The sequence below is a fragment of the Lissotriton vulgaris genome, chromosome 2_1, assembly GCF_964263255.1.
Source record: "Lissotriton vulgaris chromosome 2_1, aLisVul1.2, whole genome shotgun sequence".
NCBI classification, from domain to species: domain Eukaryota; kingdom Metazoa; phylum Chordata; class Amphibia; order Caudata; family Salamandridae; genus Lissotriton; species Lissotriton vulgaris.
In genome coordinates this window covers 393,947,118-393,970,105 of record NC_141687.1, presented here as the reverse complement: position 1 = coordinate 393,970,105, position 22,988 = coordinate 393,947,118, and the positions used below count along the sequence as shown (strand labels likewise).

Here is a 22,988-nt window from a genome sequence, read left to right as displayed (position 1 = left end):
CGCCATATGGTACTGCAACAAACAGGGCGGGGTGGGGTCATGGTCCCTTTGCCAGGAGGCTCTGCGCCTTTGGCAGTGGCTGGAACATCAGGGCGTGACCCTGGTGGTTCAACACCTGGCAGGTTCTCTGAACACCAGGGCGGACGAACTCAGCCGCCGGTGCATGATGGATCATGAATGGCGTCTGAACTCGGACGTGGCGCAAGGTCTCTTTCTGCAGTGGGGAGAGCCTTGGTTAGATCTATTCGCCACAGAAGAGAACGCGCAATGTCATCAGTTCTGCGCATTGGACTTTCCAAGGCGGCACTCGCTCGGAGACGCTTTTCGTCCAGAGTGGAGTTGCGGTCTGTTGTACGCCTTTCCGCCTATACCACTTCTGCCCAGAGTGCTGAAGAAGATCAAACGCGACCAGGCCCAAGTCATTCTTGTGGCTCCGGACTGGGCACGAAGGTACTGGTATCCCGAGCTACTCAGTATGTCAGTCGATCCCGGGTTCGTCTGCCTCTTCAGGAGGACCTTCTGTCGCAGCGACAGGGGACGGTCCTCTACCTGAACCTGTCCAGTCTCCACCTCCATGCTTGGAGATTGAGCGGCGACAGTTGAGGCTATTCGACTTGCCTCCTGAAGTCTGTTTTGGGGTAGAAAAGAATGGCAGGTCCAAGGTTTAGAAGCATTTATTTCGCGCCTGCATGATCCCAGAACAAATAATGTTCTTGAATGACACCATTCAACAGACTACTTGTCTTGGCTTAGCCAAGATTAAAGACTTAAACAAACCGTCTATTCCAAAGCCAGTACCTGATAATACAACCACATATATTGAGATAGACGTATCCCAAATTTTACACCAAAACAGAACACATCCTGAGTGGAAAAAGTGGTTAATCTGGCCAACAGACACAAATAACTGTCAAGATAGATTCCTGAACAAAATACAAAATACAGGGGTTCAAAATGACCAGACCAGACCCTAGATACTCCCAGAGACATTATCCAGGGATAGTAACAACATACAGTGTAGGGAAACTATGCCTTGAATGGCTAAAGACATCCACACTGGCAGAAATTAAGCAACACTTGACTTTACTTACAGACGGTGCTGACTTGCGCGATTTCATAATGGGACCACGCAAACAGCGTCAAAAACGTTTCATAGCGGCCAGTATATACGCTGCGTACAACGAAGCTTGGAAAGTAACTCAAATTGAGACAGCAGAGAAAATACGAAAAATTGATCGTATTAATTTGGAAAAATCGCTTTCTGTTGTGAACAATGGGTTAATGACTCTGTCCTCCAGAATATATTCACTGGACAGTATTGTATCATCTGCTATCGATATAATAGATCAGGACTTGTTACATGTTACAACACGGTCAGTCCCAATTACGTTCTATTGTACAGCTTGGCTGGACGTTGCAAAACCTGCGTTCAGGCTACGTGCCATGGCGTCTGATAAAAATAACGTCATTATTCTCTATCTTTAACCTTACTGATAAACAAATCAGTTTGGCACAAAAAGGAGCAGACTATACGATTCTGAGCATTGAAAAACTTGAGAGATTACCATTGACAATGTCAGAAAGACCTGTCATTGAATGGATAATACACGGAATAATCACAATTCCGATAACAACTTTCCAATTTAAAAATTGCCAAGAGTATATACCAGCAGGCCAGTATGAAAGGTTGGGTAAAGGGTACATTAAGTCATCATGGAAATTACCTTATACACACACACGTTATAGTGACAAGAACCAGAATGTATTTCTTAGTGGTAACAATTGTAAACGATCACTAAGCGGTATACTTCTGTGCCAAGGTATTACTTTGCATGGGGCCTGTGAGGGGACTTCAAATAACCTTTCATGCCACCAGCACGGCACACCTGCAACACAGATAGAGCCATTCTTTAGATAACTTTCTAACGGGAGTTACGTTCTAATAACGGACCACAGCAACATATCTCGTAAGCGTTAGTTCCATGGTCACTTGCTGTATGCAAGTATTGTATCCAAACGGCCCTCCTGATACGGAGGCGACAATTTGGCCTTCCTTGAATATCTCTTCTATACGAATTGATACTTTAAGCAGAATGAAGTCTATTCTTTTACAGACAACCGTGCCTTTAACGTCATCAAAAGAAACGTATGATCTTCAAGTTGCAAGCACAACAGCAGAGATACATACACTTTTATCAACTAATTGCCCCGTGCATTTCGTAGAAATGCTAAGCCAAATTCTAAATATGTCAGATACCAGTGGTATCGCACATTTATTTAGGACAATTTTTTCGGGACTGTTAACACCCTTTGAAGCAGTCCTGGGCATCTTTCCCAATTTTCTCCATTCTGTCTTTGGCGGCCTACCACTACTTTTGGGACTTGTAGCAGGAATTTTATTTTTGACTCTTCTGCTCCGATATGGCAAGCCAAACCGCAGACAAGACTCCAGCAACAATGGAAGAAACGATCCTAGCTATATGCTATCGGGACAGCATAACTAAAGTCCTTGGATTAGCCCGGCTAATAGATCTGAATATGACCTGGTTTCTTTCATTCAGACCTATATGGCAGAACTGCATCTTACCTGTGCTTCGATGTATGCTACGCGGAGAAGAATGCGTGTTGGACACCTGTCTTACACTACAATCAGCAGTACCAATGGATATCGATACTTTGCTAAGTCCTGTAACGGCTCATGCATCCTGTTGTCCCCAGCGGCAACCAATCCTGATGACGGCATTCGTTGAAACTTCACCACTACGATTAGGTGGTGGCAGTGAAGTACGAAATGAGAGCAACATCACCCAGGTACGACCTTCTGTGAGCATTGCTGATCCTGACATCGATGATAGCAATCATTCTCACGACTGCCCCGTTACAGCATTTTCGACCATGGTCGAACTTTCACCTGAAGCTGTAGACTGTTTTTTTGCACATCTGTCTGAAGTAATGTTCTCCCCTGAACAGAAAGAATAACTTTTTAAGCAAACCGGCACACAGCGTTCCCCTGAACTCTGAATTCTGCCTTCAGCTTTGATAAACAAAAGCTACTGAAAATATTTGGAACTATTTTTCTCCCCTGAAAACAAAATTATTTTTTTTCAAAATTCCAAAATATTTACCCTTTTTTCTGGCACATGTACTCTGCTTAAAGTAGAACTATTCTTAAAGAACAGAGCTTCTATTTTTAGTAAATCTAGAGACAAAATATTACCTCAGCCTCTAGGACAAGCACAAGCAATTGCATTTATATGTGATGAAATAGTCTCGACCTTCTTTTCTGTATTAAGAGACATTTCATGTGTAATTTCTCAAATCGTTCAGCTAAATATATATGCATTCCTTTTTTAGTGAATGATTACACTGCTTGAAAAAACGTACAGTACCAATAATCTTTCGTGTATTTCGCATACACCATTTCAAATGCAAAAATGTATTTTGGGGTGGGTTGGAGTAAACATGCACCTTTACATGTTTACTATTGCTTAGTTTTTAGTAATGATGGACATTAGATAGTGGAGTGGGTATTGTGTTTTTATCTAGGAACCTGAATCAATATTGCTATTCTATGCCCTTGTACGGCTATAATCAATAATATCCCTATAATGGCATAAGAATCAGATCCATATTTCAGTAAATCGCCCTTGCAGTCCAAGGCACGGCAAAAGCTACTTCCTTGGATTCCTAGAAAGCACATCGAGTTCTTTCGACATACCAAACCTCCAGCAACCTGGGAAATCCACACTTGCTTTGTTTTGATTTGTAATAAAACTCCTGCAAGCACTGTAAGAACAGCCAGTTCTTAGTGACATCTTTATTGATGTGTTATTTCCAAACCTTACGTCAAACTCGGCACCTTTCAGGTATAAATATACCAACGTTGCCTTAAGCAACCACACGGTGGTGGTTTTGGAGCAGAGCAGCTATCTACTTTCCGAGAGCCCAGCTGATGCGAAAAGCCCATGGACGCTGCCCCTCCTCTTTGACGCGCTGAGAAAGACGCTGTCTTTTCTCCTGCCGAGAAAATCCAGCTCCGGCGTTTCCAGCCTACCCTTGCGGGTGACTGGGATATCGAGTCCTGAGAGAGAGATACCAGACCTCCTACATTCTATTCCCAAGGTACAGTGCTGACTAAACCCTTAGACAGAATAATTGAATCAGATTCTTGGCAAAACCAACTTCACTTAAACTGCTACTTACTTACTCCTTCCCACGTATTAGGCTTAGGTCAGGTACACCGGGGTAGGCGTATTTTAGAAGCATCAGTTGAGCACGTTAGTCAATGTATATATGTATGTATATATTTTATCCATTTTAAAGTGTCTTATGGCTAAGAAACCATACCAATGCTTTTACAGTATTATTTCATAATACTCCTTTTACTGTACTTTATATTAAGTATTGCAATTGTGGCAATTCATTTCTCTTGCATGAGAAGGGAGACTGCTCAATAAATAATATCTTTTACTGAAAACGCCCGTCTCTCTCTTCTCTGCACTCTGGTGAAACTAAGAATGCACTTCTGACTGAGTAAAATAGCTGTCTATTGTTTTCACACGACTCTAGAGATTTACTCTTATTCTGAGGGAGCAAAGTTGTCATGTTATATGGTTGTCGGAAGCTGAATCCCTTCTTGTCTGAGCCAGGGAAGCTGATCCCTCCCTATTCATCAAAGAAAGTTTCCAGTTACCTCTGAGCTAGCTGGCGCAAACCTAAATTAAGTTTTACATAGTCAGTAGAGACCTAGAAGACCTCAGTTCTACGTCTACACTGCTGTTTATGTTATTCCAATGCGCAGGGCCTATTGGGAAAATAGGAACTACACTACATATTAAGGGCTAATTAATACATCAGTTGAAAAGAACTCAATATAAATATAAAACCCAATATCCATGATATCCAAAATCTTAAAAGTATTTGGTCAGGTTACTAAACAAATTACCCAAGTGATCCAACATCTATTTGTGTTTACACCAAGCTGCTGAAATGTATTTGATTTAGACAAAATACAAACAGGTAGAAACCTTTTCTGGTAAAAATGTCTTCTAGGACCTCCTTCCACAAATGTCTCAAAATTATAGGTATTCAATTTTTTAGGAAAGGTGCATTTCCTGCATGCTCATTGTAGATTTTTAACCTATGCAAGACTCTAGGTTTTTGCTGGCGTTAGAATTCTGTGCCCTCTACTCCTGCTAACCAGGAAAAAAACTGCTTGTGCTCCCCCTTTCAACATGGTCGAATTTGCATACTCCTAATTAGTATATTTAACTTGCACAGAAGTCCCTAGTATATGGTACAAAATGAACCTAGGGCCTTGATGTTAAATGCTATACCATCCACTGTAGTGGAAGTGTGAACATGGATTCAGGCCTCCTACTGTAGCCTGACTAGAACAGTGCACAAGATGCACTGTGACTTGTTAAAATAAAGTATTTTTATAGGCAAAAACCTCCCTTTTAAATATTAGTAAGTCAGCCTTATGTGAACCTTGCAGCCCAAAATGTAGGGTGGATGGTATTTAAAAGTGGTAACATGTAAACAATTATTATTACCATGTCCATAATAGAAGCTATTTGGACTGTGACAGATCTAGCTGTCCTACGTAGAAACCAAAGTACATATTAAAATACTAATACTTCATCTTAGGATTGCGATCAGCTAGGAAAATTACATTATTTTCTAATTACTATTAAAAAGCCAATTTAGATGTAAAGTCGTATTTTTATTAAACATTATGTAAATGTAATTTTTAGAAAGTTACTCTTTACCTGCCTCAAATAGGATTTTAGTGCTAGATAGGGAGGACATTGGAATCAGCATGGAACGGTCACCTAATATGCCTGAAGAGGCATACTCCCCTCAGAAAGACCTTAAAACGAAACAAAAGCACAGTGACGGCTCTGGCCATTTGTGCGCTCCCATGAATCTTTTTCATTTCTTTTCTGTGATGTGAGAGGAGCCCTGAAGCACTGGACCTGTTCCTTCTTGTATCCAGGACCAAGAAGTGCCACAGGGATACGACAATATGCAGGCGGATTTTCCTGGAAGTACTCAGCTGAGCTGAGGGAACTAGACCTGGACTGGACCCTGCTGTTGGCCTCTGCCTGACACCCTGTAAGTCTCCAAGTGCCTCCCCCTGGGGTGCTTTAAAAGTGTACTCTCGTGGTGGACTGGGATTTTGAAAGACAAAGTCAAAAGGTAACTTTTTTGACCAGGATGAACCTGGTTGGTGTATTCAACATTTGCTCCATCATGAAAGTGCACCTAGCTCCATGTGAAGCACAAACCTTAGACTAACATTGGAGTATGTGCTTTTTTAGTGCTATTTCCCCTTAAATCTTAAGCTTTTAATTGATTCGAATGTTTACTTTATTACTGTTTTTGTCCTGCATAAATACTTACATTGCCCTAAGTTAAGCATATCCACTCTGTACCATAGCCAACAAGGGGTTGAGCTCAAGCTAATATAATTACTTTGAGGGTAAAGACATTCTTAGAGGTTGGTAGCCACCCACTCTAAATAATACCACTTCTTACACCCTCCTTATCAAGTCCATCCAGGTCATTAATATTTTACTTTTTTTGGCAAGTTACCAAAATTAGTGCCATAAGATATGATTCTCAGTTTTGATTTTTTCCCAAAACGAGATCTATCTAGCTGTAGTAATTATTTCATTACACATAATTAGTTCAACATGGTACTCTCAGATCTGAAAAGGCTGTTATCTGTCAGTATGAGTAGCGATGAAGTAAAATTACATTAGGATTAAGACCTATTAAAAGTATGCACTTTATCCTTGGAGTAAAACAACCAAAATTGTGAATGACAATTAATTTGTCCTTATTTTTTTTAAAGACTTTGATTTTTCAGAACTCAATTTCTTTGATGGATCATTCTTGCAGTCAGCATTCTTTAATTACCCAATCATTATAACACTTTTGCTTCTGAGTCACTTTCCAAATCAATACTTCTTTTAAATTCAATATTTCATATTTTAGGCACCACCATTTGTATACAATGATATGGAAACACATTAAATATCATATGAAACCTCATCGTGAAACAACTGACACTACATATTCAATGACAGATTTAGGTTGTCCTTTAGACAACTTTCCCTACTGATAATTTAAAACAAAAATGTGATCACTAAGATAAATATGTTTGTGTTTAGTAAGCTTATTTGCAAACCACTCCATATTTACTAAATGTAAAACTTTAATTTAAATAACCTTTAAATGGTCTTTTGAGTGTGCTGTGACTTGAGAATTCTGCAAGACTCCGTAGGTCCCTTTTGAATTAGGATGATTCTTAAGCTTTATGACATTTTTCTATGCTATGTATTAAAAAATATTCTGTTACTCCTGTCAGTGGAAGCATTAATTTAGTAAATACGAGGAGAAACTGAGACAGCGGATTTGAAGGGCCAAGGTTAAAGAAAACTTTGTTCCCAGTTACCTTTTCCATTATCTCAAATAGGAAAAATGTTGGTTATTTATTTCAGCAGTTCTCCTGGTATAACTAGTACTCAGTGGATCCACTGGTGTTGCTCCATAAATGATGCAAATGATTGTTTTCCATTTTCTGGATCCAAATGTATCATAACGAAAAAGTATAATGTGTAGGTTAAAATCAAAAATAAATATGATTCATTCTTGGTAGTTATGCTAAAGTTTTTTAATACATGTAATTTAATAACTATTACCAAACAATGGCAACATATTATGTACTGTAAAACCGCACCTCTCACATGGTAAAGACTACATATGTGAAAGCAATTTAAGAACACAAGGCATAACTGCTGTTTACTCTTATGGGTCAATGTTCCTACCTATCAGATCAAATCAGTATATTAATTCACAGATACTGGTGTTCAGATAATAATGTTATTTACATAAACATACGAACACAAGCTACTGCTGTTCTTAAAATAAAGGACTTAGATAGTGACTTTTAAACTTGAAATAAAACTAATTCAGAGGAGCTCATAGACCCAAATAAACTGATTTCAATGAAAATCACAATTTAGAAATTCAATGTAGACCCCATTACATAGGCATTAAACAAATACAACATTACACTCATTTGTGTGACCTCCAAAAAGTTTACTTATGGCTGTGTAACTTGTACCATCAGGGACTTCTGGTTTGCTCTGCGCTGCCCTATAAAGACAGCAGTGGGTGACATCTACAATGCTTTGGAGTGTGAAAGAGTCATGGCAGTATAGATAATACAATCAAATACCCTCAAATACCCTTTCCGTATTGTTTCATAAAGTAAAATAGTTTTAATAATAAAGTAAAATAGACTACCATAGAGAACATTTTAATCAATGATCCAAAACACCTTATTGTTGGATTAACTACCGTAATCAAGTATCAAAAAATAAGATAACAAGAATATTATTATTGTTTTCAAATGTATTTTAGCAGCTTCATATTCAGTTGTATTGTTAGCAGGAGACAAAAAACGCTGAAAGACATATGCACTGCCAAAATGGCAAACATACATAAATACCCTGCTACAAAAATCTTAACAGACATCTAATCAACCTAGGAGCAAGTGCCACCAGATATGCTAGCGATGGAGTAAGGATAGTAAATTAACACAGTTGTATGATATAGGATAATCGAGCATTGCTGCATTTACTAACTGAACCCTGGTCAAGATTTTTGCAGTGAGATACGGTAGTATGGTCGATGGTTTACTAAACCATTTTAATAGTGTTACTTCTTTACCCTACATTTCCTTGAGATTATAGTTCATATTATGTTTCCTGACCTACTATTATTGCAGATCCTGTTTCATATTTTCTAGGCACGAGGACCCTGAGAATAACATTATGATATGGATTCTGTTCAATGTTCCAATTTCGTGCTTAACCAAAATCGTCAATGCTCTGTAGAGCAACAGCAAAGTTTTAAGGACACTCCAGCTTGGTACGGTGAGAGGGCATATCATAATTCAAGTTCTTCTGGCACCATTTTTTTGGGCAGTCTACGCTGTGCTAAATACAGTGCAATCTCAGTGTGTGTATCACAGCTGAGAGTTATGTGCTCAAATCTTTAAGTCCAAGACTCAAAAGTTGCTTTGTGGATTTTTTTGTCAATAAATGTACATCTCTTTGTTTCATTAACCCAGCTGTTACAAGGAACTGATTGCAAATTGAATAAAGGCTCTGAACTGTAAAATAAAATGTGTACATTCTTAAAACGCTGAAAACTACCTGTAAAACAGAGCAGTGAGATTAGCAAGCACAACAATATTGCACATCTGGAGAACTATTACACAATGATCCCACTCAATCAAAAACAGACAATGCTGAATTTCTCAACACCAGAGCATGGATTAATCCAATTCCAACATCAAATCAGTGCTATGCAAATCTCTGTAACAGAATGTGACATTTCTTTGGCTTTCTTACTAGATACATTCACACAAACTTATAATATTAGGTGTCTTTATACAATGCTGTAGGTAAGATATCCATGCAATGTAAATAGCAATTTCTCCATTATACTTACTCTTAAGACCTCAAAGCATAATATGCTAAGTGTGATTTAAAACTCGGACCAGCAGGTCTGACTTCTCTCAACACTGGGTCAAGCATGCCTCCAAATATGTCTTGCATATATACCATTTCAGCAGATACTGCCCCAAAGCAGCAATTTAATCTCTGTGTGTGTTATATTCTGCACCACTGAGTTTACTGATGTTTGTGATCAAAAGTTCATAAAGTTATAAACATATACTCTTGGCTCACCCCATTGGGTAAATAAACTGGTGTTAACTGTACAACTGTCATTTTCGGCCTGTACAAGTCTCCGAGTAAGATCCTCTTCAAAGCCAAAAGACCTTTCTTCAACACTGATCGCCTTTATGCTAGGATATGGCAATACTATCCATACAGATCTTCTGAAGTACCAGCTGTACAGGACTTGGAAAATGCAATAGTGTTCACTGGATTTGGAACCGCCAAATATGGCCTTGTATCAGACTTTAGGCGTTCATTGCAGTGGTTCACATTCTAACAAAGTGTGTATAAGTCTTTATGTATGACCCCCTTAAGTGCTTCAGAGTTGCCCCCGGACTATCTCATCAATAAGGGATTGCAACAACAGAACTTTATTCATACAGACAGAATCTGCTGAATCAACCTAATTAAAATCTAGAGGATGCTGAAGATCTACCATACAGATACCCATGCTATGGAATGCCCTGCCGCAATACATTCAGGTACGTACTTCCCAATGTCTGTTATGGAAAATTGTTAACAGAGTTATTACATACTGTGCTGCCATACCCACTTCCCCCTCCTCTAAGTTAGTGCCTATAGATGATTTATTTAGCAATTTAATTTTTGTGTTCCAGAAATAATAAAAACAAGTGAGATTCAAGCTATCCCTATGGGATATTCTCATTTTTCATTGTGGATTCATGAACTAGAATCTCAATATATACATAAATACTTATTGTTCTTTTTAAATGTAACAGACCAGAATCTATTTTTATTTTGGTTAACTGTCATTAAGAGCACCACTACTCTTAGGTGTGTGGGCGCTTTATATACATTTACAAATTAAAAGATGGTACATTAATTACACAAAAATACATAAAGGTGCACACAAAAGCTGCGGGGATGCAAATTTCCCCTGATGTGACTGGCCTCAAATGAGGGACTCCAAATGCAAATAGAACCAGCTGATAGCCTTACAGCAGCTTTTTCTTGACCTCAAAGAGCACTCATGTCAGGACTTTAAGGCCTGTAATTCTTACACTGAAGTTATCCATATCCTCCAGTGTACGTCTTAGATAATGTTCTGAACAATCCTGGCAAAAAGAAATGTAGCTGTTTGATCCTGACCAAATGGCCTGGCATGACCTAGACGGAGAGCTCTATACCACAGATCATCATGTACCATAATAGAGGTACAAAAGTGGCATTACAGGAACAAGCCACTTGAAGAGACTCCTGGAAAGTTGCTTCTCAAATATATTTTGAAACCAAGAGTGTGCTGACACTATTCTCATCAAAATCACAGCCACCCATAGGGAACCATGGAGAAAGCATAACTAACTGTAGCTTGACAACTGTAGCATAACTAACTGTAGCTTGACAAGAATTATTATACTGGGCTCCAGCGACAGTAAGGTTCTTCCTGCAAAGCTAGCCATTACACTGGTCTATATTTAATCAATCACAAAACACGATGAAGTAGACTACAAGTTGCTTTTCAGTAAGTGGCCATTATTTGCAAGGGAGGGAAGGCAGGGCCAAGTGATTCCAGAGGTTCACTTAGCAAGGGGACAGTCAAGGTAAAACCAGGCTACTCCAAGTATAACTGAGGCTAGTAAACAGCACAGGACAGGAGATAGACAAGAAAAAAGCAAGGGGTGTACTGGTATATGAAGACTAGGTCTCTTGGTAGCTTAGGGAAAGCTCTTTGGACTGACTCCAGCAGATTGCTTAAATAATGAAGTCATAGTTAGGCCTTCTGTATAGAGACTTAGAGACTGTTTTACTCCGTGCCAGGTGGACTAAGACTGACAACAACACTTAGACAGGTACGACTCCAAAGAACTGGGCGCAGCAACGGAAGTCCTAGCCTTACCTGATTGGTACAGAGAACAAGCCAACGGTAACAGAGGTAACTGTAAACAGATATGGACTGCAACAGACCGTAGACCGAATTTGGAGCAGGACAGAAAACCAGAAAGGAAGAATAACAAGAACACGTGACAGACAAGACAGCAATCAGACAAGGAGAAAAAAACAAGACAAGGAATTAAGAAAAGGGCTCAAATCAATAACCAGAATACAGGGATCAAGAGCAGGTTGTAATCAACAGTAACTAGAATAAGTAATGCCCCTTGGCATGCTGAAATAGGGAAGACAGAGTCCTACTTATAATAAGATTCACCAGAAGTCTCCTGTCCTGCTCTCATGGTAAGATAAGGCATACAAGTACCATTTATGCATTAGTGGTTGATAAGTAAACCCTGCAATGGAATCTGGAGTGGATCTGATTTCCAAGAGGGTTTGAATTCTGAAGTTCAGCACCGGTTCCAAACTAGTATTCATGATGGCAGCAGTAGCTCCACGAAATGGCAGGGTTGGACAGTATTTTATCCTGTTTAGAATTTCCAAGGACATAGAAAAACACTGGTAAAATTCAAATGACAAATTTTCCTGTCAGACGTAATATGTGTGTCCTCCGTGCAGCTTTTAACCTACCAGAGGAAGAATCTGGGCTGAACTTGGGGGCATTGTGTCTCCTGCTGGAACGGAGACGCTGTTTTACGCCGTCCACTGCCGGGAGAGTCCCCGGGCCGTTACAGCCTGCCGCACGGGACCACAACACCCAGAGTCCCCAGCGGCAAATTCCGGGGTCACACTCACAACGCCACGCCAGCGCGCAGGGAGGCACACTTAACCAGATCAGGGCTCCCGCCAAGCGGGATGCGCGCGGGCATGTCCGGGCCAAGGGCGGGCCCGTCTGAGCCCGTCAGAGGCCGGGCAGGGCCACCTCCCTTACTTCCAAGCCCGGGGTGCTGAAACCAAGGTACTGTCGATAACATTATTGTTACGTCAAGCTATTGTGGTCATAACTGGACTCCTATCGGACTACAGTTAGCCCAGTGTGTACTACAGAACACTATAGCCACAGCAGGAGTACTTAAGTGCACTAAGAATTGTTTGCCTATTTGGATTTTTTATAACTAATGTACTAGAATGTGGAGAAGTGTGGCTCAAATGGTTAGAGTGGCAGACCCTGATGCAGAGGCCTCGCCCGAGACCAGGGCTCAATACCCGCCTCGGCGGGTCTTGGACTCAATTTCCTCGGACCTGATAATTCTCGCCTCGGTGCCTATTCTAATCATGGGTCCCACTCGGCAACTCTGGGCAATAGCTTGCTTAATCTCCACAACAGCCCCAACAGCGCTGGGATGCCTGGCTTCACCTTGGGGGTGCCCAGGAGTGGACATTCCACAGGGAAAAACCAGGAAGGGTTCCTAAGCAGTATACAGACAGCGCCGGGACACCTCCGTTGGAGGTAGCTGTGCGCTTTACAAATGGCATTTACATTTACATTTTACTAAGCACTGATCGAGCGGTGTACTTCTTGCTAGTTGAGTAGCGAGTCCTTGTATACTTCTCAAATTTTATAAATAGGGAAGACAGAGTCCTACTTATAATAAGATTCACCAGAAGTCTCCTGTCCTGCTCTCATGGTAAGGTAAGGCATACAAGTACCATTTATGCATTAGTGGTTGATAAGTAAACCCTGCAATGGAATCTGGAGTGGATCTGATTTCCAAGAGGGTTTGAATACTGAAGTTCAGCACATGTTCCAAACTAGTATTCATGATGGCAGCAGTAGCACCACGAAATGGCAGGATCGGACAGTATTTTATCCTGTTTACAATTTCCAAGAACATAGAAAAACACTGGTAAAAATTCAAATGACAAATGTTCCTGACAGACGTATTATATGTGTATTAAGACTCAGTGTCACTCTGTGGGCAGACATATGTGTTTTGAGGTGCTGCCAACTGTGAATACAAATTGTGGCCATACAACAAATCAGTTTGATATGTGAGGCAACTGATATTCTGCGTACCACTGAGGAACATAACTGGTTGCTGATCTAAAACACTACTAAACAAAGTACTGGTAAAATACGTTCCCTCTACAAGAATTACACCAAACCATAGGGATATCTGGATTGATACATGAAACATTTTTGGTGGATAGTAAAATAAAAGAAGTAATAGGTTGAACTTTACAATACAATATAATGAAGGACCTTGATTGGATGGACATTAAAACAGAATTTAGTACAATGGGGACTGTAATCCTACATTGTACATAAAGAGCATGAAGATAAATATAGATCAAAATCCGAATATTACCTTTGAGACTACACCACCACACAAAACACTCGTTGATTCTTAGCTTGTCTACACTAAAAGACAAGAACACAAAATCCCGCTTATCTCCAAAACTAAGAAATTAGTTAATTACTGTTGGTTTTGGTGAATATGTCTGTAAAAATCCATTCAAACCTAGGGTGGATAGCAAGAGGAAGCTGAGTGAAAAAAAATAAAGAATCTAGTACAGATGAACACCACTACCCAGCCTTCCTACTTCACTGAGAGCTGAGTCTACTACACTAATACATTATTCTAAAAACGTAGAATTGTATGCTTATATTTTCAGAACCTTTACCTATCATGTTCACCCATTTCAGATAATGTGCATGACAAATCGAGTTACTCTCTCATAATAACTACACTGATTATAAATGAACATGACATTACAAGTGCTAGGGAATAAGATTATCCCATGCATTCCTGATACATCACCGAGTCAACTTTAGATTGCTACTCGTGAACAGCGGGCTATTATCGGGGTTGCTCATTAATGGTGAATACTCAAGAGGCTGTGTAAGTTATATCTTGTCTAACAAGGCTTTGACAGGTGTCTTTTCCAGAATGCATCCTTCACGATTTACTTCACAGCAACAGCAATTACACATGACTATAAACTAAAGTGGTTAGTCAACATGTCTAAACTTTTTTTTACAGAACAATATGCCATATCCGGAAGTCCCATGGCCTGAAGACGCTACTGAAAACCGGTTTCTACACATAGGACAACAGAAATGGATTGTGTTGTGTATATCGACCAACATGCAATGCTTACGCCCATTTCACGTGATTCACATTGGGTCCTAATTTCCAGTTCCAGGGTTCCTCTGTTATGGGTTTTCTCTTTGGCCCCATCTCAATTTTCTCTCCACAACAGTTATAGCAGCACTTCATCTTTGGATAACCTCAAGGCAATCATTAACTCACAGCTTGGAAAGTGTATAATATAAAGTAGTTGGGTTGCTTCAATCCCCTAGACTCTTTTCTATGTCTGTTCTTCACATATATAAAGATGAATGGCAGAGATGCCCTTTGCGTCTTCAGTTTCATATCATGATGAGGTAAAAAGGTCTGTCGAATTACTTCAAAAGGTCCAGTCAACGTGTTTACCCACAGCCAGATAATATTGCTGCTTCCGTACTGTTCCGGGAGGGACAGATGGGACTGGCGGTCGAGTGTGCGGCAACTGTGGCAGCAATGAACACAAATTTTGCTCTTTCACCTGCAGAAGAGGAAACAGAATGAGGACTCTCAAGCAAGCAAGGTCAAAAGACAAACTGTCTGTATTGTAATCCATCTGTGAGAAAGTGTTTCACATAGACCATCTTCAGTACAGTTTTATTCTTTCTGGAAATTCTTTATGCTCTTTTCCCAAAGATTGTATTCAACATCATGAGTAAGGCAAGAGTACTACAACAGTAAGTCACAGCCAAGAGTACTAAATCACAAATAAATCCTTGTGAAGTGGGTCCTTCGTGTGCTGTGCCTCTCCCCTCTAAATATAGTTGTATGTATTTCCCTACATCCTACATAGTCGGACATTTTAGACAGCAAACACAAAATATCTACTGATGCTGAGAATATTCCTAGAAATGAATTAGAAATATAATATCATTTCTTCGGCCCTCACAAACTAGATAGATGAATGCTCGAAATTACTAATCGGTTTTACCATCATCTTGTCTCCACACCAAAAAATCTATATGTCCTACTGCTATATATATGTTCAAAGAACTGTCCAACAAAACATCCATCACTTCACTGCATTGGGGTCTTCGTTCTGCTGAGTAGGGAAAATGTGAACTCTGGCCTGAATATAGATTACAAACTGAACAGCAAATTTCCATCCAGCCGATCTCCCTGCACACATTCCCGCAAAAGGCACAGGCAAATCTTTCTAGTATTACCTAGTAGATGTCCAGAGGTACTTGAGTGGAGAAAAAAGACCAAAATGTGTGGAATTTGGATGTGATAAAACTGCCTAGGCATCACTGAGCAACCTTGACGTGCTTTAGCAGGTAGTGCCAGACACTTGCAATGCTGAAGAGCAGTGGTTCCCAAACCTTTTCGACCTGTGGCTCTCTTGACCCATTGGCCACTGCCCGTGGCTCCACACCGTTAATTATTATGGAGGGTGGGGGGAGGGGGATGTGAGCCTGGCCTCGTGAGTACTTGCATTTTTCTCCCTGAAAATAATTGGGATGAAGCTGATGAAGGTATTATAATTATATACACAGGGTGTTTTGTATTACTACGGCATCGCCCTCTAATAAAATATTCCTAGTTACACTTCTTTGTCCATGTCTTTTTTTTTTAGAGTACCCTCTCAAACTTTTTTATCTCACTTACAGTGCTAGATAGCACCCCTATGCATGTAGGCCCCATTGCCAAAGTCTTTCGCGCTTGAAGAATATTTGCATGCACTTCCATTTCTACCCACGCCATAAGTGCCAAAACAGCTGTCACAGCAGGGTGACTCATGATTTTTTAAACCACATACAGCTTTATTTTGTTTTCTCCTCCCTAAAATTGCCTCCAAATCAATTCAAGCCAAATAAATTCCTGATTTTTTTTAAACAGCTCTTTCTTGCTTCCAAATGTTGGCATTATGCCCTATATGGTGTTTTACTTCCCTGTGCTCAAGGAGAGTGCAGGCCTGTCTGGAAATGTGTGTGTACTGAAAGGAATGTGTACTGGAAGTACATATGGTTCAAGTACAAATGTCAATACTTAATAATACTTAATTTGTTTAATATCAGGACAACTGTACTTCCCAGATAATGTGCATTGGTGTAAAACGCATTTGGAAAAAACAAAACTATTAACAAGTCTAACAAAATAAATCAGGCATCTTCCACTTACTTGGGAGTGTTGGAACATGGAGATCCTGTGAAATATGGAGGTCATCTCCCTCCTCATGCCATCAATTAAATACTATATTTACAGCTTCCGGCATGTATCTTACCAATCATTGACATCATGCATTTAAGTTTAATTAGTGTAACTGAAGCCAACAGACCCTTCAACATTAAATGCATTAAAGTGCTTGGTGCACAGCTTCCCTGGCTAGGTTGACGGCTCCCCAAGGAGCTGCGTGCATAGTCTATATTATATAAACCCCCCTCTTGCACAGCTCTTCATTATTTTACAGCTGAGTTTGCACTAAAAGTACACACACTAGAGGGTAGCTGCACACCTTTCTTCTCCATAATGTAGTGCTGTGGTGCAGACCGGGCTTACCACTCTTAACTGATGTTGCTCTGCTTCTTGGTATTCAACAGTGGCCCTGAAAATCTGAACAACATATGGACCATCTAGGGCCACACTGCTGTATAACATTATGCAGAAGGGAAGCATGAGACAAGCACAGGAGAAGATGGTGGTGTCAGGCAATAAGAAATATCCTAGCCTAGGAAACCCAAACTTTTTTTTTATACTCAATTTTATTGGTTTTATGACAACAAAATGAACGGTACAGCATTGTGATACAACAAGAGAGGGCCATTTACCTGTGAGGGCCATCCAGCAAACAAGAAAACAGTATTGCCCCACGGAGCTTACCCACCATGAACTACATAATCTCAGCCATCAAGCCCAGCCACGTGCCCCATAAGCGTTTGTGTTTGGCCGGGCAGCCTCTAACCTCATAAACAGTTCTTTCCTGAGTGGCACACCAATCCACTACTTTATGCCATTTCACAAGAGAAGGAGATGTCAAGCTCTTCCAGGCTTCTGCAATGTGTCTTTTGGCCACTAAACAGGCTGTCCCTAGGAACAATCTGTCAGCACCGGAGCCATCCAACCCCTCCATCACCCCTAGGAGAAGAGCAAGAGGATTAAGGGAGACCCGCCAGCCCAGGGCACCACTTAGCTCTGCCACAATCAACGCCCTGTAGTCAGAAATGATAACGCAGGACCAAACCCTGTGATAGAAGTCAGCTGGCTCCCCCTCACATTGCGGGCACATGGGAGTGGGGAGAATACCGCTTTGTGCAATTGTATGGTGAGGTTTGCAAAGTGGAGGAAGTAAATTTGATAGAGGCGGAGTCTGGCCAATACAGTGAGTTCTCTAGGGGCCATCAATGCATCTCTCCAGGCCTCCTCATCTAGAGGGCCCACCCATTGCTCACAGCGATCCAGTCCTCGTGGGAGCTTCGCCAGCAACACCCCTGTATCCGCTCGTTGGTCCGATTAAGACAAGCCAAAGGCTCTATTGCTAGAGAAAATAAGAGGGGTGACCGACAATCCCAGTCAGATTCCCCTATTTACGGAGAAGGCCTCTGATAGTGTCCCGTTTATGAGGACCCTGGCAGACGGATGAGAATAGAGAATCCCCACCAGTTTCCAATACTGGCGGCCGAAGCCTGCCCCTTTAACTACACACCCCAAGTAGTTCCAGTCACCGTATCAAAGGCCTTCTCGAAATCGAGGAGGATCTGCCCTAAGTATTGGGGGAGAAGGTGCCAGAGCACAAGGGCCACGTGGAGACGTTTCAGAGAGTGCCTCATTGCATACTGTGGCATGAAGTCACATTGGTCTGGTGTATAAGGGTGTGAATCAATTGTTGCACTGAGGTAGCAAGGATTGTTGCATGAATTTTGATCTCAGTATTGATCAGAGAGATGGGGCGGTAATTGGAACAGGAGGTGGAGGGGGGATATGTTTTGGGTATGACGACGATTGTGGCGGTATCTGTGAAGGAGGGGAAGAACTTCCTCAAACAAGGAGTGGAGTTTCGGGATTAAGATGTCCCAAAACACAGCATAATATTCAGCGGGGAAACCATCTGGGCTAGGGATCTTACGAGTCGCAAGTGAGGAGATTGCTTCACCACTTTCCTCAACTATTATGAGTTTGTCCATGGACTTGAAGTCTCCGGCTGAGTTGTGGTAGGGGGACACCCTGTTGGAAGAGGGAGCTGGTAACAGGCGTGTGTTAGGAATCTGCCGAATAAAGCACCGCAAAGCAGTTCGCGAAGGTCTGCACGATTTCAGCAGGGGAGTGGAAGATTTGCCCGTGCTGCTCCTGAATTTCCAGACCTATCTGGTTGGCCAAGGAACGGGCATAGAGGCAATGAAGCTTCTTACCATTCTTGTTCCCCCAACCATAGACCTGGGCCACCGATGTTCGCCGTATCAATTTAGCAGATTCGAGGAATATGGCTTTGATCTCTTCACAAATTAGTTGGAGTTGGAGCTGCAGGTGCTCAGCCTCTCTGCCTGTCACGGCTGTCACCATCTCTAGGCGAAGGGTTTGGCCTCAAGCTGGGAGAGATGGTGATCCTGGTCTTGCCGCCTCTGTCTGAGGAAACCCTTGGCATATCCCTGGATTGTGGCTATCCCTGCCTCGCTTAGTGTGCCACGCAGTTGGACAGTGCCCTTGTTAGTGTGGCAGTAGTGTTTCAGTTCTCCCTCAACCCCCCTCTTGTATTCTTGCTGTTGGAGGAAACAGGCGTTTAGCCTCCATATTGTCGTAAGTCGTAGGAAGAGCGGGGAGTGGTCTGAGATGTCACATGCGAGGATCTGGACCTCGGCAACTGTCCTACAGTCCAGGGCGGGCAGAAAAAATGAGGTCGATTTGGGAGTGGGTATGGTGCGCGCCGTATATATGTGCATATTGTAGTGTTCTAAGGTGCCATGCATCGCAAAGGCCCAACCTAGAGGTCCAATCCCCAAGTCGCTTAGCACCTATTGTTCTATGGGAGAATGGTGTACCTGTCAATTTTAGAAAACTAAAGGGAACTTTTTCTTGTGACTGCTCACCTTCTGTATCCTTTGCCTTCTTACGATTCCCAACTTGTGTAGGATTCAGAAACTGACTTAATTCTTCGATCTTTTATTTACCACAAAAAAGATTGCACATATGGGTTTAAAGAGAATTAATCAAAAGCAGGTTCCTCTGAAAAGCCAGTAGGGCACAGAAAATGTATGCATCCCCATGAGCTAGGACATGGTACATCGACCTTTGGCTCAGAGAGACTTTTTATAAGCTTATATGTTTTTTTCTATTTCTATGGCGCATACCAAACATAAATGTAAGAACATAGGGACAGAAATTGAGACACACCATATGTTTAGTGCTATATGTTGCAAGCCATAATAGCAAGGAAGCGATATAATGTGTAATGTATAACAATGTACTAATCCTCCATCAGCCTACCTCCAGAGGCTGGGGGCCTTGTAACAACAAAACCTGAGAAATGTACATGTTTTGTGTCATATTGTGTATATGTGAAAAAAAAACCAATATAAATATTTATTTTTTAAAATAAAATCTAAATGTGAAATAATGCACTGACTACTAGAGAGAAAGTTTAGGAATGTATGCCTTCTCTGATGTCACTTCCTCATACAGAATGCTAAGATGCCAAATGAGGGAATGAAAACTGGGAGGATGTTCCACAACTTCTAGGCCTTAAGCCTGAATCTGTGGTCTTTCCTCTCTTTGAACTTAGATCTGCAGCTTGCCACTATAAACTCTGAGCTCCATCCGATGCCCTATTCTGGCATGAACAAGCAGGTGTGTTCAATATTTTCCTAAAACAAAGGAGAGACTGTTCAGATCATAATGGAAAGAGAGAATTTCATGCTCAGGCAGCCGCCCTTGAGAAGGCATGGTCAGCAAAGGAGATATTTCTAACTCTCTGGACCTCCAGAAGGAAGTGAGTATCCCCACATGGGTTTGTACCACCTGAATCTAAGAGAAACAAAAGTCTGGAAATGATGAAAAGGTTTCTGTATAATAATCATTGATCTAAAAATTATCCAGCAAGGGATTTGGAAGCCAATGGAGTAATTATGGAGTAATCTTAAAGCAGTGAGCCATGCTGCTTCTTCCCACTTCCAAATAAGCCTGGGGACTGTATTTTGGAAAAGCTGAAGATGATTCATGTCAGTGAAAGTAAAGTTTTGTCGTAGAGATTTCAAGTGAAATAAAAAAGGATGGAGACAACTTATTTGTCTCGCGATAGCCCGAGGAGCCTACGTAAATCAAGAGACATGGACTCATATTTCCCAAGTCCCAGAATCAAACGTATAGGCAAACTGTGAACCATCTGAAGTTAAAATATCTGTTATGCCAGCTGTCGAGATAGAGGGAATGTACATAATTCAACTTCACTTTAATCAAAGATCCCACAAAACATTTTGCTTCATGCTGATTCCTATTGCTAAATGGAACGGCATGAGACAGCTGGATAAAGGTGGCCATAAGAACTGTCCCAGGTAGATGTGTGATCTACTGTCCGATCGACACACTTTTTCCAGGCGCCTCTACTCTACTACACTCTACAGAGACATTTCCGTATGACTATGTCACTGGAAAATTGACATATCTCATAGAACAGTATTAACTATTGCTTTAAGAACCCCGTCTGCCTCTGGAAAAGAAAAAAAGAAAAAGATGAACGAAATACCGGCAGCACTGCATCAGAACCAGATACTCTGACTTCATGTACAGGCTTTTTTCAACCCATATATGAAATAAAAACACAGGTTGCTGCAATAAAGCTCACACCCTAGCGGAGTTTAAAATCCCACCGCACGGAGGCCACAACATTAATGTCTCATGTTGTAGCCAACGGGTGTGATAAAGCCAACCATTTCCTTTTACAAACATGTTTTTAAGTCTCTGAAGAGTAATGTCCCTTTCCCTACTGGTGTGTCTTACAGCGAGTGTGATCTTTAGGGTACAAGGTGGAGAAGGGAGACAAAAGGTGTGTGTATATCAGTGTATTTGTATGTCTGTCTTTTGTGTCACTTTTGTGAGCCCTTTGAGGGGACGGGGTGTTAGAATGATGTACACGATGGGACAAGAGCTCCGACCTTAAAGGGTGTAGAGAAAGAGTCCTCAAACTTAAAATAAAGTTTCTAAAACATAACAGTATTCTTAAGGCACTACAACGTGAAATTCATTGTGTGGCCTCAGTAGACGTTGTCTATGGCAGAATATTTGTAAGTAGTTTTATCAAAATTACATTACTTAACATAAACGTATACAGTTCCATTTGAGAAACATATTTGCTAAGATAAACAGCACAGCTCAGGAATTAAAACACTGTTCATTTGCCGGCTGTTGTCATGCTTATCCTAAACAAAGAGAACAAGGGAGGGTTGATAAATCAGTGGGGGAATGGGAGCAACTGGAGGAAGAGAATCACGTAAAAGGGAAGAATGGTGAGCAGATAACTAACACTTTATAAAGTCACTGATGCTGCAATATTTACCCGAACTTCCCCATAATTGTTATACTTTCCACTGCACTCTCTACTTTCATGTATCTCCTTTTTGGCCAGCATGCACCAATCCACATTGATTTTACAGTCTGAAACAGTTGGAATGTCTCTGCTGCCCCACTGTCCTGCACTATCGCTCCTTGCCCCCACTAGACCCACGTTACAAAATATTTGCATGTCCCCTGGAGCTGTATCTTCCACCTACATTCCCACTATGTAGAATCTGGGGTTTTCATTGAACGCGATGTTTGTTATTTTATTGCACACTCCTGGCCCAGAACCTCTATCATTTGGGGAAGTACAAATTATGTGGTAAAACAATCCTTCTTCACAGCATCCTCTCAGACATAAATCCTTTTCGATCCTTCCGAACCTTACCATTTAAACTCTCGTAAAAAAAACTGAGCAATATTTTGAGCTGGTTTGATAGTGACCACACAGCTTAATAAAATACACCACTGCCAAGGCCTGATCTCCCCTTAAAAGGTCTAAAAAGTCAGCATCTAAACTAAATCACTGTGGTGCCCTGCTAGTACCACCCTAGAAGGACTTAACATGTTTTTTAGGTTTTGCCTAGCCAATGCGTACGAAGTACGCATGTGCTAGGAAAAAACCTAATGAGATATAGTATATGGGGCTTGGAATCCGCCCCGTCTTCCATTGGCTAGCTCCATAAATGGAGGCTAGCCATTGGAAGACACGTTTGTCCGTCAATGCAGGACCAGATTCGGGGGCGTTCCCGAGAATTTTTGGCTTTTGGCAACGTCAGCCGAAAGCCAGTTCTCGGGAACGCCCCCGAGTCTGTTCCGGCATTGACGG

General features: G+C 41.3%; 1 protein-coding gene across 1 annotated transcript in view; it reads right to left on the bottom strand.

Moving 5' to 3' along the window:
- Positions 1 to 14,874: 14,874 nt before the first annotated feature.
- Positions 14,875 to 22,988, bottom strand: part of STRADB (STE20 related adaptor beta) — a 212,499-nt gene continuing 204,385 nt past the window's right edge. Inside the window, exon 12 of the mRNA XM_086955255.1 lies at positions 14,875 to 15,158. Coding sequence (XP_086811381.1) covers positions 15,021 to 15,158 — 138 coding nt within the window. The 3' untranslated portion in view covers positions 14,875 to 15,020. The remainder of the gene's footprint in view (positions 15,159 to 22,988) is intronic.